The sequence below is a fragment of the Amphibalanus amphitrite genome, unplaced genomic scaffold (assembly GCF_019059575.1).
Source record: "Amphibalanus amphitrite isolate SeventyFive unplaced genomic scaffold, NRLGWU_Aamphi_draft 001406F_arrow, whole genome shotgun sequence".
Lineage (NCBI taxonomy): Eukaryota > Metazoa > Arthropoda > Thecostraca > Balanomorpha > Balanidae > Amphibalanus > Amphibalanus amphitrite.
Window position 1 is genome coordinate 30,378 of NW_024882899.1, and position 18,866 is coordinate 49,243.

An 18,866-nucleotide genomic window follows, 5' to 3' on the forward strand; every position below is an offset into this window, starting at 1 on the left:
GAAAACGGCTATTGTGTCATCCATCCGTGTCATCTGTGTTACCATATCTCCTCTTCTGTGTCACCAGGTTATGCTAGTGGACGAATCCTGCCAGGGGACCTTCTCCCGTGTGTTCGATATCCAGTCCTCCGACCTGGAGGAATCGGAGACGCGGGATCAGCCGCACGAGGGGAGGTTTCCAGTCCATGTGGGGATCAGCGGACGCGTGGCGACAACGGGAAGGGTGAGTAAAGGGCGGGTTTATGGGTAATAGTCAGTAAAGGGCGGGTTACATCGGTTAACCCGCGCCCTGCTGGGGGTCCTGGATTTCCACGCCCTGCTGGGGGGGGGGGGGTGTTCAAACACCCCCCCTTCTAACTCGGCTCCTGGGCCACGTAGCGATACGCGGAAGGCGGAGTTCGAAAGAGCGTATAAAATAATGACGAAATCACTTCGGTCAATTTTTTGGTCAGGTCAAAGGTCAGGTCACCAGAGGTCATTGAAGGCAAAATTTCGCCGATTTCCAGGTCGAATGTCGAAAATTTCCAACAAGCCAACGCATAACTCGGGAACCAATAGAGCTACAGCGCTGCGGAAAAGCGCATTCGATAGCCCTATTAACGCTCTTTCTGAGTAATCCTCTCAGATTTGACCTAGCGTCAACGGTTTTGCCTGCAGGGGGTAAAAACTGCAAAAATAGCCGATTTTTTCGGAAACAGTTTTTCTGCAATAACTTTTGACCCAAACCTTGTACGAGCTTACTTTTACCGGCATCGTGTTCCTCTCGTCAAGACGCATCGAATGAACTATAACTTGACCTTGAAAGGTCAACTTGAAAATTTGACCTCAGGTCAAGGTCATGACCTGACCGGAAAGGGTCATGTTGCATATCAGTCGATCCGTATCGTCGAGCTGAACACATCTAAGGCGTTTTCATCGCTCTAGCATGCCTCTATCAAAAGTTATTTGCGAAAAACTGTTAGATACCATTCGTGACCTAAAATGACCTCAGGGGCATAACCAGGGGTCACGGACACCATTTTCATGTTCAGTGTGTCTAAACCACTTGTAATTCAGTGTTTGGGAGTGTTTATAATGCTTTTCGTCCAAAAGAGGCGCATTTCAATTTTCTCCCATTGACTTATAATGGGGAGGTCGCAAAATTGACCTGACCTTAGGTCATCGATATCAAAATTCTGAGATATACATTTTGTACATGCTATTGCTCTTAGTAATCGCTGAAAGTTTTAAAGCGATCGGTCACTCGGTGTAGCTATGGCAGACATTGAAACTTTTTATGAGGTGAGGTCACTTCAAGTGACCTGGTGACCTGACCTTGAATGACCTTGGTCTGAAATTTTCACAACATGTGTAGAATTGATGTATGATAAGGTGTACCAAAAACGGCGGCGCTCCGCGCCGCCGTTTTTGAGATATCCGCGAAAAACCACAGGGGGGGGGGGTGTTCAAACACCCCCCCCCCCCCAGCAGGGCGCGGGTTAATGTGGAGTTAAGTGTGAGTTTCATTGGACAGTTGGCGACCACAGGGAGGGTGAGTAAAGGGCGGGTTACATCGGGTAATAGTCAGTAAAGGGCGGGTTACATCGGGTAATGTGGAGTAAAAGGCGGGTTACATCGGTTTAATGTGGAGTAAAGGGCGGGTTACATTGGGTAATTGTGAGTGAAAGGCGGGCTATACTATATGATCGTGAGTAAAGGGAGGATTATACTGTATAATCGTGAGTAGAGGCCGCGTTACATCGGGTAATGGTGAGTTAACCCTATTCCTGGCGGGGGGGGCCTCAGGAGCCCCCCCTGAGGTTTTTTGGTTATTTCTCCCAAACGCGTTGAGCTAGGAAGCTCAAATTTTCTGACTTTTCCTATAAGGCTTCTACGCAACATGTCTGAAAATTTTGAGTTGATCTGACCTCAGGTCAGGTCACCAGAGGCGGTTTGGTGACCCTACCTCAGAAAAGTTTGCAATCACGCCAGAGCTAGAGTTTTTGACCGATCAATTTCTTCTCTTCAGGCTTTAGTTAGGGTACCAGTATGTGCAATTTGTATATCTCGGAATTTTGATATCGGTGACCTAAGGTCAGGTCAGTTTCGCGACCTCCCCATTATAAGTCAATGGGGGAAAAATCAACTCCCTGTTTTTACCACTAAAACGGGTCGGAATGGCCCCATATACCATACATGACTTCATATACGATCAACCTTCACTACCTTGAGATCTGTTTTGCTGTTGGGCAGCTGTGAGGTCATGTGACGTCATCAAAGGTCACCAAAGGTTTTTGGCCAATAACTCCGTACAGAAACAAGATACAGCCGCGTGGATGGTCTCATTGTGTTCAGCTCGTCAAGACGCATCGAATGATATACATGATGACCTCGAGGTCACGTGACCTGAGGTCAACCTTTGACCTTGACCTTTCGAGGTCAACATATATATCATTCGATGCGGATTGACGAGAGGATCACGATGATGCCCTTAGTTTGTTCCTATCTTGACTAATTCGAAAGTTATTCGAGAAAAACTCTCTCCATATCTAGCGCCGCCATTTTGACTTTTTCGACCCCTGTGACGTCATCTTTGACCTGACCTGAAAATGAGCTTAGTAAAAATTGTAGATCTTGTCCATGCGTATCCGATGCCGTTTACCGCTTGTCGCTATCTTGCTTCGTTCTCGAGATCTCAGGGGGGGGCCGAATCGGCCCCCCCCCCCGCCAGTTTCTTGTCCCGGCGGAGCCCGCCAGGAATAGGGTTAAGGACGGGTTACACTAGACAGAAGTTCTTTGTTGCGAGGGTGAGTAAAGAGCATTTTGCATTCGACGGGCGGCTTGTGAGTAAAGTGAGTGAGTAAATTGTGAATAAAGACTCGGTTTCACCATTTCTGTGTTTATATAAAAGTTGTACATTTGTCGACACCATTGGTGTTTGGTGATAATTAAAGATTTTTTATATTTAGACAGTGAACATATGTGTTTTCGAATTAACTTAATTTTGAGATCGAGCTTCACACTTCTCTCATAGACCATCAACCTGGCCGTCGTTTATCACTCAGGACGATTTAATGAACCGACAATCTGACCACTAATGACGTCATTTTGACGTCACACTCTTCCCACAGACTATCAACCTGGCTGACGTATACCAGTCATACTACCTCTGTGACGTCATTTTGACGTCACACTCTTCCCACAGACCATCAACCTGGCCGACGTGTACCAGTCATACTGCCTCTGTGACGTCATTTTGACGTCACGCTCTCCCCACAGACTATCAACCTGGCTGACGTGTACCAGTCGGACCTGTTCGAGCCCTCAGTGGACGAAGGATCGCCACTCAAACACCAGTCTATACTGTGTCTACCAATCATATCTCCGGCCAACCGGACTATAGGTGTGATACAGGTAATATATTGGACTATAATATAATATAATAGAATAGAATAGAACAGAATAGAATAGCTAGAATATAATAAAAAGCTAGAATAACTAGAATGGGTAGTAAATGGTATTGAGATTATTATAGAAATAAAGAAATGCATTTTTACAATGGTCCTATGTACAGTTTACCACGTTAGTGTTATTTTTTCATTTTATTGTGAACATAAATTACGCCCTATCGAAGTCGTTTACCTTCTGACTGTTATGCATTCAGTTTTATTATATATGTATAACGCATCGACTGTACAGCATGCTTTGTCAATATTACTTTACTCTTACTATGCTCTACCAAAAAAGTCGAACGTTAGTTCCTTCAGCATTTGCCACTGGTGAGCATTTTCCCCCGGAATATAATGTCTTCTTCATCCGGCAAAGGTTTAACGAATACCGAGAGATCTAAAAAGGAAACATAGTAAAATTTGCCATCATGATTTAATCCAGGAAATGATACGACATTCTATGTTTCTCTCCATCAGCTGGTGAATAAGTTTGACGGACTCCCGTTCACAAAGAACGATGAGAACTTCCTGGAGGCGTTCGCCATCTTCTGTGGTATCGGCGTCACCAACACACACATGTGAGTCGATGTTTATTGTTTTGAAAATCAAAATCTTTAAAATGTGAATGCTTACTCTTATTAAGTGCTTTGTGAGGTAAACTGGAAGCGATACATTTATTTTTATTTTTATGGTATTTCTTCGAAATGTTTACAAAAATAAATGGGTTAATTTTGACTGGTAATATTTTAGTCAACAAATCATCTATAGAATAGGTATAAAATAGCACAATAAAAATGAAAGAGCTTCAGACACAATAATACATACTAGAACCATTAATTTAACAAACAAATTAACGCTAGCGAACAGATGAACAGCAGAACAGGAGAAGAGGGCACTGTGCGCACATCTTGAGTTTGTCTCAAGTGCTGCCAAAAGTCCGTTTATTATGTCCCCAAAGTGCCGCACTGATCCTCTCATACTGGCGTCCAAATTGCCCTAGAGCCGCACATATAGCTCGGCACTATACTGCCACTTACGAAACAATTCAACTTCTGCAAAAGGTCAAAGTCGTTATATTAGAACTACTGGAAACAGTAATTACGTGACACTTGACTAACGCGCTGCGTATGATAGCGCGAAACAGTAATAACCGCAGGTTGTTTGAAAAGACAAACACTATTCGTTAGAATTGTGTTTTTCTATTAAAAAACAACCGGAGCGGTCCTTCTCCGGGCTATGTTTTGCATGGTTGGCCTGAGATTGGGTAACGCAACCGGCAACACTTAATCTATATTACTATTTGAGGAGGGTGCGTCTGTCCGTTACCGAGGTCCCGACTTGGTGGTGCTTTGCGTGGACTACAGGCCAGACCGTTGCACCTAGCGCGCTGAAATTTGCACAACTTACAGATCAAGGATGCGCGACGTGCCTTTGAGGGGTCTGGGCTCGATCGGATTGGTAGGGAGCGCGTGGCGCGTGCTCAAAAAGTGCGAATTCGCGTCATAGACTTTACATGTATAAATCGGCTTGCAAAATCGGGCGAAAATGGCTAAATTTGCCCCACACGGGTCCGATCCCCGTGCAACATCTTTGTAACCGTGCGCCCGATCGGCACGGGGAAAACAGCATCGTGTAGAGAATCGAATGGGCTATTGATCGGTGTGCGTTGCAGGGGATGGCACGCGCCACGTGCCCCTATGAGGATACTTTTATTGAAAAATTGCAGTTTTTGACGGATTTTGGGATTAATTTTATTTTTAGTTGACCGTTAAACGGAGCGAGTTGGAACAACGCCTGTTGGCAAGAGAAATGTACCGCCTCTCATGGGAAAATTGTGAAGAGCTAATTGATCCAAATCAAGGTGGTACAAATCACGGGAGAAAATAGTGTTTGTCAATTTTGTGCCACTTCATTAATCACACGGGTTTTCCTCAATGATCTGATATCTCTGACAATTAAAAATGGCACCGTTGGAAAGAGCATTCAATTCTGTCCAAGGCTCAGTCTTCATTTTTGCATTATGAATAACAGTATTCTTAAAAATGCAAATGTTCTAAACCATTACACTGTCATTTTTAGCGAAATTCATCGATGGCCCTCAAAAGACTTCACGCCAGTTTTCGAATCATTCTTAAGTAGAACGCATGATAATACGACACGGGCACCTCGATGCGATGTATCTTTTTGTTTTCTTACAAAATGCTTGGCCGTTAAAAAGCAATCGAACGAAATGGATATCTACCAACCAAATCGACACAGACCAACCCAATACCCACGGGTCAAAAAAATCCCCCCTTCGCGTTGCGGAGCACGCGGGTAACCCTAGTAACACCTAAAAACGCGACAAGACATGCGTCTTTGCATTGTGTTCCGCTTATATAGACAACGTGTGCTATCTACCCTTGATCATCTGTACTGTGTTCTTGTGTTGATAATTTGATAACCTGGAAATGACCTAGCGATGACGTTGTTTATTTATGATGACCTAATCATTTGATATAATGATGTTGATTGCTGATGCTCACCTACTGACATTATCATCCGATGATCTCATGATATGATATGATCATCAGATAACCTGATAATGGCTTCATGATTTGATAATTACATGCACATCCAGCAAACAACTTTAAAGGAAAAGGGCCCACCTTCGTGAAATATGAAGATATCGTTGTTTTTCATTTTGACATTATAATTTTTCATTTTCTTTTTAAAACTGGTGCCAGCAGTGCACAATACGCGAAAAAGTGTTTAAAACTATTAAACATACTTTGGTACTATGTCGATACTCTCTACGGCACTTACTGTATGATGGCATAGCGATGACGTCACACTCAAGCCAATCAGCGTTCAGAAGACAGACTCGTCGGATTGTGTCAGATAAGCTGATTGGTTAAAGCTGAGCTGATTGGAGCTGATTGGTAAAAAACCAAAGCCTCGCCGCGGGTGGCTGTATTACAGGGTAAGGACGCATTCCTGGGATAAGGACGCATTCCTCTTTTAAAATTGCTGATACCTACGAATGGAAGCCGAAATCGGCCGTAAGGGGATAGACTGGAGGGTTTTCGGACACGGGCTACAAGATGGCTATCTCAGTTTCAATCCCCATGTTAAAGGTGGCCCTTTTCCTTTAAATCGTAGGTTATGTTATGTTAATGATGTTAACTTGATGTTAACTTGATGTAACCTATGATGTTAACTTGATAACTAGATGGCTTGATTATGGTCCGATATCTTTATCACAGTGACCTGGTAATTACGGGAATGGTGACCTGGTAATGACCGAAGTTCTCCCTGACATCAAAATTTGATGACAGAAATGACTTGACTTCTTGACTTGTTTTCTTAACCCTCGCCCGTAAACGGTGTTTTGCCACCTTCGCCCATGCAGGGGGGGGGGGGGGGGTTGGTGCGACCCCCCCTGGCGTTTGAAAACGGAGCGTCGTAGAGCTTAGCGGAAAAGACCAACGGATTGCTCTCAACGAGATCTCGCGATTGGTGGTATATTTTTTGGTCCTAGGTCAACATTTGACCTACTTATGACCGGTCAAAGGTCAAGTTTTCGGAAAAATCTAACTTTTTCAGATTTCCGCGCCGATTGCGGCAAAACGGTAAGAGATATCGACTTGAAACCTTCACTATCGTGATCCTTGATCAATTCTCTATCGTTTGGTGTGTATTTCGATGTCATAACTCTAAAAATGATGCGTTGGGAGCATCGAAAGTCATTGTAGTCATTGTAGCATTGGGTCACGTCAGGCGTGTGACGTCACTGACCTGACCCTGACCCAAAATGAACTACAAGAAACAACCGACGATGCCTGGAATGGATAGCAAATTCGAATTCAGGGCATCAAAATACCCCGAAAAGGCATACAAGTGCAAAAAGTCATTACAGGTCAACCGAGGTCACTGACCTTACCTTGACCTTTAGTAACCTTCAAAATGTCAACGGACATTGTGCCAATGTCAAATCAGCCAGTTGTGATTCTAAAACAATCCATCAGTGTGTCAGGTCAGTCGGCATTTATACCAATGTGAAGCAATCTCCAATTTAGCGTAAATCTGGCCGGAGGTTGTTCCCTTTATGACGTCATAACTCCGTGACCTGACATGACCTTGACAAAAAAATACCAAAAGTTGCGCAAAAGATGCCCCAGAGGGTACTGAAAATTTGAGCAGGCTATCTGAAACGGTTCGGCGTGTAGCTAAGAAAAACCTCAGGGGGGGGGGTTGCACCAACCCCCCCCTACATGGGCGAGGGTTAATGACTTGAAACTTGTTGACTTGTTTTCCTTGTGGGTATGCCATGCTGATGAAGATTTAATAATCGAGACGCGTCCATGCACTATTTGTTCCGTGTTTTTCTAAGTTCTCCTGTCGATCTGTAGGTTCGAGAAGGCCACTACTGCCGTGGCCAAGCAGAAAGTGACGATGGAGGTCCTCAGCTACCACGCCACGGCACCGCTGGAGGAGGCCCTGCGACTTCAGGTCAGTAGTACAGTCAGTTTTGAAAGTACCGCGCATCGGTGCGGTGGATCCATCAAGCCCGACTGAGGAAGGGCTACTAAATTTTAGAGTCATCGAGCCAATAGACGTCCTCATCCATCCCCCAGGCCAATTGTTTCAGTGACTCTAAAATTTAGCAGCCTTTCCTCAGTGGGCTTGGTACTTGGTAGATCCACCACGCCGATGCGCGGTACTTTCAAGACTGACTGTAAAGTCCACTACGAGATGATATTGTCCTGTCCCGTACAATCTTGAATCTATAGTGGTTGTCTGAAACATCATGCATTGTGTCTATTCCGGCTAGTGTTACACGCTCACACAGTTTGTAACAGACTCTAGTTCGTTTTCCCTAAGTTCGACCCTCACTCTAAACATCTTTTTGGACACAGCACTAGTTTTGCTGAGAGAATGTGTCATCTGACAGACTCCACATGTCATTGGATGGCCTCTCTGACATGAGTTTTTTTCCTCCACAGGAGTCGCCAATCCCCTCAGCACGCTGTCTCAAGCTAGACTCTTTCGCCTTCGACGACCTGAAGCTGTCCGATGATGATACACTGAGGGTAAGCTTTAATGAGTTGAGTAGCAATAGACAAATGTATATATTGAGACGGGTTACACAGCACTTTCGGGTGGATGCGTTTCGTCTAAATGACTTTATCGACACCCTCTCGGAAATTAACCCGCGCCCCGTTGGGCTCTGCCGAGCAACGCGCCCGGTTGGGGGGGGGGGGCCATTTTGGCCCCCCCCCCCCTAAGATCTCGAGAACCACGCAACATATCGACAAGCGGTAAACGGCGTTGGATAGCCCCAACAGGGAACTACCTTGTGACCCAATTTTATTGACCTAGGTCAAACCGATGACGTCACAGGTCAGGTCAAAGGTCCAATTTTCACCGTTTACAGGCATTTCAAGAAATGCGTTGTAAAATCGAGTAAAATGCATTTCATTGAAAATCATCGATGGGAAATGTTCTTCAAACACATATTTTGCTATTTGAGGTCACTGATACCAGGTCAGGTCACAGAGGTCAGGTCACGGGGGGGTCACAATATGAAAGTGTCGTGTGATACATGTTTTATGGTCCATTTTACATGACAAATGCGATTATGTGGGTCAGGCAGCCTTTGGGGCCAGCTTAGGTCACGTTTTGGTCAAGGTCAGGTCAAGGTCAGGTCAAGGTCAGGTCAAATTAGGTCAAATTTCAAAGTTAATATTTTTGCATAAAATAGGTATCGAATCGATGCAGCTCGTCACGGGGAGTTCAATGGTGGTCTTTGTTTTGCCCTACGTGGTCTAGAATCGCTAAAAATTGAGTTCAAAAATTTGACGTCATCATTTTTGAACAGTTTTTTTCGCTATAACTTGGCCAAAAAACGAGATATCGATCTGAAATTTAATATGTATATAGAAGAGCGCTGGGACTATCACATATATTCCGGTTTTTTCGAAATTCCGAAAAATTTTGGATTTTTTTCTTGTTTTTCTAAAAAAATCAATTTTTTAATTTTTTTGGGTAAAAAACCAAAAATTTTGAATATCCGAGATAGCAGTTTTGTAGCGCCGCTTTTTGTCTACTAGACCATATAAAGAACTTTAAAATTACTTGATAACTGTAGATTTGGTGAGCGTTTCAAGATTGCATGTTTTTTGCTCATTTTTGCTCGAACATGACCTCAGTTTGACCTCAATAACTCCTGACCTAAGGTGACCTAAGACTTGAAATTTGGTGTGAAGGTGTCAAATTGATGCCCGGGAAGGTCCTGAAAATTTGGCGGCGCTGCGCGCCGCCGTTTTCTTGCTATTCAGGAAAAACCACAGGGGGGGGGGCCAAAATGGCCCCCCCCCCAACGGGGCGAGGGTTAAACACCCTCTCGTGTTTGTATTGTTTTAATTTCCGAGAGGGTGTCGATAAAGTCATTTAGACGAAACGCATCCACCCGAATGTGCTGTGTAACCCGTCTCAATATATACAGTAAGCTTTAATGTCTGGTAATGCGTTTTAACTACGTGTGATGTAGCCGGAAGATATAGTGACACTTCAAAATATAACCGAAAAAACATAGAATTTAGGGTGATGATGGAGCTGAAACTGTACCTTGAGAGGACTTTTACTAAATATTACTCTGGAAGTTCCGAATTATTTTGAGAGTGTCGTATACTAACAATCCGAAAAACCTTAGCGCTATGATTCGACTCTCGAAATTCTGGCAGTATTGTACGTGTATGTGTAGTGAAATCACGGATAAACGTCTCAGACGTTTGCAGATGCTGATGAACTCCGGACTTCTGTTAGTTGTAATGGCGTCACCGAGTTTTCATTGCATTATGACGTCACTGGACTTTATTTTCTCTTCATGCCTGTATGCGTATTATGCTAGTCTGCAGTCATGTTTATTACTACGTCACTGGATTTTATGTTCCTCAGGCCTGTATGCGAATGATGCTCGACTGCGGTCTCCTGGAGCGATTCCGAATAGACCAGACAGTGTTCTGCCGTTGGCTGATGTCGGTGAAGAAAAACTATCGTCCAGTGACGTACCACAACTGGCGGCACGCCTTCAACGTGTGTCAGATGATGTACACCATTCTGAAGGTGAGCTGTGTTAGAGGCTGTACTATCGCCCAGTGACGTATCACAACTGGCGGCACGCGTTCAACGTGTGTCAGATGATGTACACCATTCTGAAGGTGAGCTGTGTTAGAGGCTGTACTATCGCCCAGTGACGTACCACAACTGGCGACACGCCTTCAACGTGTGTCAGATGATGTACACCATTCTGAAGGTGAGCTGTGTTAGAGGCTGTACTATCGCCCAGTGACGTATCACAACTGGCGACACGCCTTCAACGTGTGTCAGATGATGTACACCATTCTGAAGGTGAGCTGTGTTAGAGGCTGTACTATCGCCCAGTGACGTACCACAACTGGCGGCACGCCTTCAACGTGTGTCAGATGATGTACACCATTCTGAAGGTGAGCTGTGTTAGAGGCTGTACTATCGCCCAGTGACGTATCACAACTGGCGGCACGCGTTCAACGTGTGTCAGATGATGTACACCATTCTGAAGGTGAGCTGTGTTAGAGGCTGTACTACCGCCCAGTGACGTACCACAACTGGCGGCACGCCTTCAACGTGTGTCAGATGATGTACACCATTCTGAAGGTGAGCTGTGTTAGAGGCTGTACTATCGCCCAGTGACGTATCACAACTGGCGACACGCCTTCAACGTGTGTCAGATGATGTACACCATTCTGAAGGTGAGCTGTGTTAGAGGCTGTACTATCGCCCAGTGACGTACCACAACTGGCGGCACGCCTTCAACGTGTGTCAGATGATGTACACCATTCTGAAGGTGAGTTATGTCAGAGGCTGTACTCTATCGATTGGAGTAAACGATTGCGAGGAGGGGCTATCTTAGAGGCTAGGCGATGCAAAATTTTAGCATATGAATAACAAGCCTATACCTACTGATTTAGTATCGTATAAATTAAATTTGTTACGTCAAATCAACTATTTTGGGATAATGTCATAGGAATTATTGGCCACATACTTTACACCAAATGTGCTAATTTTGATTTCACAGTCAGGTATCTTTTCTCAATATCGGCGTAATTTTAGTACAGCCCTTGTATCTTGTTTTCGTTTTGAGCTTGATTTCCCTGTATAATATCCCCATATGATATGACCTATATGATATAACCCGCGAGTTGCTGGGGGGGGGGCGTTAAACGCCCCCACTTTTTTCGCCGGGCCATAGCATAAAAACGGCGCGCCGCAGGCGCGCCAAATTTTGGGTACCTGTACGGAATTGATTGAAGTTTATTGTGACAAAGTTTCAAAAAAATCGGTCGGAAAATTTTTGAGATATCGAGGTTTTAGTGACGTCATGATTTCTGAGTTTTCGACCAAAAACGGCATATGTTCAAAAAATCATATAAAATCACAGAATAGACATATAGACATGCCGTAAACGCCATTAGACTGCCAATATCATGAACAATCAAATGGCTATCTCCGATTATTGATTATCGTTCCGCAGTTTCCAAAATCTTGAACTGAATCTTGGCAATTTCTCGTGACTACTTCACGACCATGATACATGAATTTCTTAAATTGAACTTTTTGAGCCAACCACGTACACATATGATAAAATGAATGTCACCATCGTGTTCTACGCTCCAAATTACCCACAAAACATGTGTCACAGGCTGCGAATATCAGTTTTGATTTTCGGGGATATGTGCCTACCCGGTTGACCTGACCTTGACCCTGACCTATGCTTGACTGACCCCTACATGGAGCTGACACTCTTGTAGGCCTTACATGATGGATTGTGCACCGTTTTGACAGAGTTTATGACGAGAGGCGCCCATTGGGAAGCCCTGAAGTCCATGCTACTGAAAGCCCGATTTCAGGTGTTTGACCTGACCTTGACCCGACCTGTGACCTCAAAATTCAACTTTAAAGTACTCATCTGAAGCGTCTCGTCGCGTTCTTTCGTTTGCCGCCTCGTGCGTTTCGCTGCGCCTATTGGTTCTCGAGTTATCGGCTGGGGGCGTTTAACGCCCCCCCCCCCCCAGCAAACGGTGGGTGGCGAAATACCCCAGCAACTGCCGGGATAATATCCCTATATTATATTTTTATAATATCGATTTTTCCGAGTTTTTTTTTTTTCGAAGCCGTGATCACTCTTTTTGGTCCGGAAGGACGTATCGTGGGGAGCGTCACTGACCGATAGTCTGTTTTTTTTTTTTTCACAGAAGACCCAATGGTGGAGCCGTCTGGGTGACCTGGAGTGTTTCGGTCTGCTGATCGCATGTCTGTGCCACGACCTGGACCACCGCGGCACCACCAACTCCTTCCAGGCCAAGTGAGTTATTAACTCCAACTCCTTACAGACCACCGCAGCACCACCAACTCCTTCCAGGCCAAGTGAGTTAATTATATAACTCCTTCCAGGCAACTCCTTCCAAGCCAAGTGAGGTAAATAGACAACCCCTTACAGACCACCGCGGCACCACCAACTCCTTCCCGGCCAAGTGAGTAAATTATATAACTCGTTGCATACCACTGCGGCACCACCAACTCCTTCCAGGCCAAGTGAGTTAATTATAAAACTACTCTACCAACTCCTTCCAGGCCAAGTGAGTTAGCCACTCCAACTCTTTACGGACCACTGGGATACCACTAATAGCTTCCAGGCCAAGTGAGTTAGTCATTAATTCCCCTAGATCAGGGAGTTGTTACAGCTTCCAGAGCATGTAAATATGAGATATCAACGTCAAGGCGCAATAAGTTGGTGAAATATCAACCCCTGTTAGTCCTGACTGTTAGTCCTAACTCGAGTCTGTTAGACGACTGAGGGAGACCTATGTGAGCTTTGAAGATAGGATAGCTGACTGGTGTATTTTCAGGATGTCGCTATGATCGTATATTGTCATTTAAACCCCGACTTTTTATCACATTCGTTCATTGTCTGTTCCAGGGTGTCGTCTCCGCTGGCGCAGCTGTACAGCACGTCCACGATGGAGCGACACCACTTTGACAGGGCGGTCATGATCATCAACACGCAGGTCAGTGCCGGCAGAGGTGCAAAAACCTGCCAACTCGCCAACCAGAGTATGTGCCAGAGATAGCACTTTTAGCCCATGAAACGTGACAGATTGCAGTCAAGTAGACACCAATTAGAGTGTCCGGTTCTATATTCCATATAAACTGCGAATAGTAAGATAGGTAGCTACTACGGGGCTCCACTTTTATTCATTTGTTATTTTGCAGTAAGTTTACTTTTTGCAGTAAATTAGCTGTGGATTATAATCGTAACGGCTGCGTCATAATTGTACGCATTTACGGGGGGCTGCAAAAAGCCGGCGGATTCTGTCACACGGCGGCTGTCTCCATTGTAAATCCCCATTGCCTGGCCGTGGAGTTGGCGAGGGGCTGGCGGATTGTCACGCCGGCTGTGACAGTTTGTGACAGTGTGTTTTGAGTGTCTTAGCCGGGCTGGGGAGGTGAGGTGAGGCAGTATGGGATCCAACAGCATTACTACGGCTGCGCGGGCAAGATGTGCGGGCTGTTTGTATGCCCCGAGCACAAGATGTATGCTGTGGATAGTGATATTTATAGTTCAATCAGTCTTGAAGCATGTGGACCAGGATGGCATGATGTAAGACGAGCAATAGCCAATAACAGAGCCTTGAGGTGAGATTCAGCTAAAACTGTCAGCATACAAAAACTCAGTCAGAAAATTTGGCATAAGTGAATATGAGAATCCAATTTTGGCTGTCTACCCTGCTGTCAAAATTGAAATAGATAAAAATGTATTTAGGATGCATTCACATTTTTATTTGAATCATATCAATGAAATATTTTAGATTAAGGTTGGCATCACATTTTTATGTGCAAAACCTTGGGGGGAAAATTAATAAAATGTTGGGCAGCTCGAATGCTGCCCCTCCGTCAACCTTCAGGCTATATTTGCATAATAACCTGTTTTTGTTTGTGCTAGAGCCTACATGTTTTACATAATCCAAGTTTTTCTAATAATTCTCAGTACCTATCAAAAATGTAGGTACTTACCTTCTTTAAACTAGGCCATAGCTTTGACCATACCTGACATCTAGTTAGAAACTTGACAATGTTTTTGGTTTGCGGCATATAGGCACTTACCCATTTTCATGCTTTCCTTTGTGTAGGGTGCCGTGTACCAGGCTGTGTGTCATTTCTGCCTCTAAACCAACTTAATTTTATTAATCTTAAGTGAATTATCATATAATTTAGCCTTTTAAAAGTACTTTAGTTCATGCACACCTACTTATTGCATTTGTATAATCACAGTCCGAAGGCAGGTGTTTTAAGGGTTTTAATGTTTGAATATTGTTGAGAAAAGAACAGTAGAAATAAATGTCAGGTCTCAAGGTGCTCAATAAGAGTGCTTATCATTGGAACCTGTCCTAAATATGTTAAGATTCAAGAAATGATCAATATTTCAGAGATTAGGGAAAAGTAACATCCAGTCATCTCAATGTAAACTCTGTCAGCTGACATCACCTGGTTGATGGAAGCTGCGTGACAGAGTCTGTGTGCCACTGGCAAAGTATGTGACAGCTGAAGAGGTTTTTGCACCTCTGAGTGCCGGCATGGCCAGACAGTAGACGCTGTATGTGACAAATGTGGTGTATTTTCATAGCTGCATTACACGCAGGTTAGTGCGGACAGGGCCTGATAGAAAACGCTGGATATGGCCAGTATGCATAGGCGGCGGAACGGGGAGGGCACCGGGGCACCGTGCCCCCCTTTGATTTTGACATTTTAACATTAGCCCTATGGACGTTGCATGGAAAGAATGGGACCAAAAGTCGGCAGTGCCCCCCCCCCCCCGGCCCCTTAATTGAAGGTGTTCCGCCGCTACTGCCAGTATGATGTATTTTCATAGCTGCGTTACACGCAGGTTAGGGCTGCCATGCCCACATAAAAGACGCTGTATGTGACAAATGTTATGTTGCTTTGAAGTTTGATGTTCGTGCTTTACATTGTTACACGCAGGTTAGTGCAGAAATGGGGAACGTGGCTGTGGATTGGCGTATTCGGACTCCGAAAATTGGCATTACACACATCATCTCCGCGTCTTGTTGCTATACCACTCAATACCTGGTATGTAGCTGTAGGTATATAGGATCACCAGTAGTTCGTGAAGTCAAAAAAAAAAATCGCACAATCGCACGCTATTTCCTGGTCCGACTGCCTAGTTGACCTGACCCGACCTGTATAATTCAGTGAACAGTCTGGGGTCGGAGGTTACAGCTGCCTGAATATCTGACCTGACCTGACCTGTGTCATTTCGCAGGGCGTCCAGATTCTCAACAGTCTGAGGCCGGAGGAGTACAACCTTCTGAATATCTGACCCGACCTGACCTGACCTGACCTGACCTGTATCATTTCGCAGGGTGTCCAGATTCTCAACAGTCTGAGGCCGGAGGAGTACAGCTGCCTCATCAAGGTGGTGGAGACGGCCATTCTCTCCACCGACCTCGCCATCTACTTCAAGTGAGTTTCTGAGGAGTACGAGGGGGATATCAACTGGAGTACTAAGGGGATTCAGGTGTTGCTTTGCTAGGATGACATTCAAGTTTGTGATGTATGAAAATAATTATCATTGGCTGTCTGTAGTCATTGTTTGTACTTTTCTATCATCTTCTAATTCTATCTATCTATCTATCTAGGTATCTATCTATCTATCTATTTATCTATTTCAATCTTTATCTATCTCTCGGAAGAATGATTTGGAATCCAAATATTCTCAAACAATAGATATCTAAAACTTTTTCATGTTTCTGACCGCTATTAGAGGACCACTGTCAACAACTTACATGCACTCATCCACCTATATTACCTCCCCCCCCGTTTTTGCACACGATCGATTCCCCTTCCCCGCCCCCCCCCCCCCACAGGAAGTTACACAATCGAACCCCTCCCCGTCCCCTTGCAGGAAACTATTCACACCATCACCTCCTGCCCCGGCAGGGAAGTTACTCACATAATCGACCCCCTCCCCTTCCCCTATTCAGGTTAGTAACACAAACGACCCCCCTCCCCTTGCAGGAAGCTATTCACACCATCACCTCCCCTTCCCCTATTCAGGAGGTTACTAACGCAATCGACCCCCTCCCCTCCCCTTTCAGAAAATTACTAACTTAATCGACCCCCTCCCCCTCCCCCGGCAGGGAAGTACTCACACAATCGACTCCCCCCCCCCTCCTCCAGCAGGAAGTTACTCACCCCCCACCCGTCTTTCAGGAAGCGCGGCGGGTTCTTTCAGCACCTGTCCGCGGGCACTTTCGACTGGGGCCAGGACGGCTGCCGTGAGCAGCTCCGGGGAATGCTGATGACCGCGTGTGACGTGGCCGCCATTGCCAAACCGTGGCCAGTCCAGAGACGGGTGAGTCATGGATGAGATAATAGTAGATTGGTGTCTCGTAAAAATTAACACAGGAATATGCGACATTAGGATCGGGCCTGCCATCTAGCGAGATAATTATCATAAGTTAGTGGTAAGCTAGATGACAAACGTGAGCTCAATGTTGCCGAAAGCCGGTAAGACACCAATTCATTATTATTTCATCCAAGAGTGAATGTTTAGGATGTCAATCAGGTACCAATTTACCGATACGAAACCGATACCAACTCACAACTGGGTATTTAGTAAACATATCAATCGGATACCAACTTTTTGGTATACCGATACCAAAGCGATACATACCTACTTGGTATTTGGTATTTCAAGCCTAATTCTTTGGGTATGTTGTTTGTAATATGAAAGATAAGATGCATGAGATGGTTCGGATTTTGTAAAATAAAGTAATGTCATTAGACATACAGGTTGTTTTGGGTTTTTAGTATTGCCTTTTTTGCTATCGGTTTCCAAATATTCCCTACTTTACATAGACATCACCAGTGAGTATGAAAACGACGGATAAAATATCAGCGGGGCATGACTCCGAGTGATGCTGATTGTGATGTGGCAGCTATTGAGAAACCTTGGCCGGTTCAGAGGACGGTTGAGAAGAATGGGATTGTGTATCAATTGCTTCAAGTTTTTATTGAGTATGTATGAGTGGATAGCATTCGAAGCTTTTGTGTAAAACAATTACAAGAGTTTCGTTACAATACGCATCTCCCTATATCACCACCGCTAGTGCATTATGCCGAGAGTTCGCAATCATTGACGGCTTCCCATTGACCTTATTTGGCCTTCCGCAGGTGGCCAACCTGGTAGCCAGTGAGTTCTTTGAGCAAGGTGATATCGAGAAGAACCAGCTGCACATCAAACCCATGGTGAGTGACGAAGCGACTCAGATTTTTTGATAGCGGGAACTGAGAGTCTAGAGAGGAAACCAATCCCCATGGATGGAAAAGCTCCCTCTTGTGGGAAGTCTTGTGGGGTTGAAACTTTAGAAGGAGATAACAGTCACGTGGTTATGCGAGTATTTTGCTGATATCGTTTTCCTCGAAAATACTTTTTCGACTTGTTTCTCCTCTTTGTTTGCTAATTTTTCCTGAATGCTCTCTGAGTTGACTTATTCGCCATTTTCTCTCGATTTTCATAACCTTTTATTCATTAAATGTTATACCACGATGCTGCATCTCCGGTAATGTAATCTGCCTCACCAAGTTATATCCTCCCGTGTTTCACTGAAGTGTCTACTCTCAGCTCTCTTGGCTCACCGATTTCCCCCTTGTCCCACCGCTTTGTCTCAGTTTTAGTGATGTCTCTCCAGTTACGTCTCTTGCCTCACAGATGTCTGCTGTCTTGTCTCACCCAATTGTCTCAACGCTTTGTCTCGCGTCTCACCGCTGTCTCCCCCCCCCCCCCCCCCACAGGAGATGATGGACCGAGAAAAGAGTGACCGCCTTCCCGACATGCAGGTGGAGTTTATTGACTCCATCTGTATGCCTGTCTACAAGGTAAATACCAGGGCGGTTGGGGTCTGTCTACAAGGCAATAACGAGGAACCCTTCTCTGCTACGAGGCAGTTAGTAAAACAACAATGTTATGCCATGTTCGATCCAATATGCAGGACGCGTTCATCTACTCTAGCTGGCGCAGCTCACATCGCTCGGCACAGCTCACTACCGAACGAGCTCCACCCTGGCTCCGCACAGCCACTCAGATCACTGGAGCGGGGCGCATCGAACCCTTCTTCACGGTACCGCTATAAAATACATAGCATGCATAGCAGATGATAGCAGTGGCTTCTAGCGCTTTCTGTTTCCTCGAAAACATCGGCAAACTACATTGTGATAGTCCTAAATAGTTTGTTGGGCCGAAAACGATAGAAACTTGTTGTAAACCAAGGTCGCGCCCTGCCCCGGGTCATCGTAGGGGCGCACTCAGGCAACCTCCGTGGGGTGGAGCTTCCCGGC

At 45.1% G+C, this 18,866-nt stretch overlaps 1 protein-coding gene across 1 annotated transcript in view; it reads left to right on the top strand.

The window, feature by feature from the left end:
• LOC122372838 (dual 3',5'-cyclic-AMP and -GMP phosphodiesterase 11-like) overlaps positions 1–18,866 on the top strand; it is a gene marked incomplete at its 5' end in the record, with an annotated part of 42,299 nt that overhangs the window by 21,781 nt on the left and 1,652 nt on the right. Inside the window, 12 exons of the mRNA XM_043350441.1 lie at positions 68–223; positions 3,259–3,393; positions 3,906–4,006; positions 7,820–7,919; positions 8,414–8,500; positions 10,368–10,535; positions 12,704–12,813; positions 13,429–13,516; positions 15,889–15,989; positions 16,740–16,881; positions 17,703–17,777; positions 18,324–18,407. Of these exons, the coding sequence (XP_043206376.1) occupies positions 68–223; positions 3,259–3,393; positions 3,906–4,006; positions 7,820–7,919; positions 8,414–8,500; positions 10,368–10,535; positions 12,704–12,813; positions 13,429–13,516; positions 15,889–15,989; positions 16,740–16,881; positions 17,703–17,777; positions 18,324–18,407 (1,347 nt within the window). The remainder of the gene's footprint in view (positions 1–67; positions 224–3,258; positions 3,394–3,905; positions 4,007–7,819; positions 7,920–8,413; positions 8,501–10,367; positions 10,536–12,703; positions 12,814–13,428; positions 13,517–15,888; positions 15,990–16,739; positions 16,882–17,702; positions 17,778–18,323; positions 18,408–18,866) is intronic.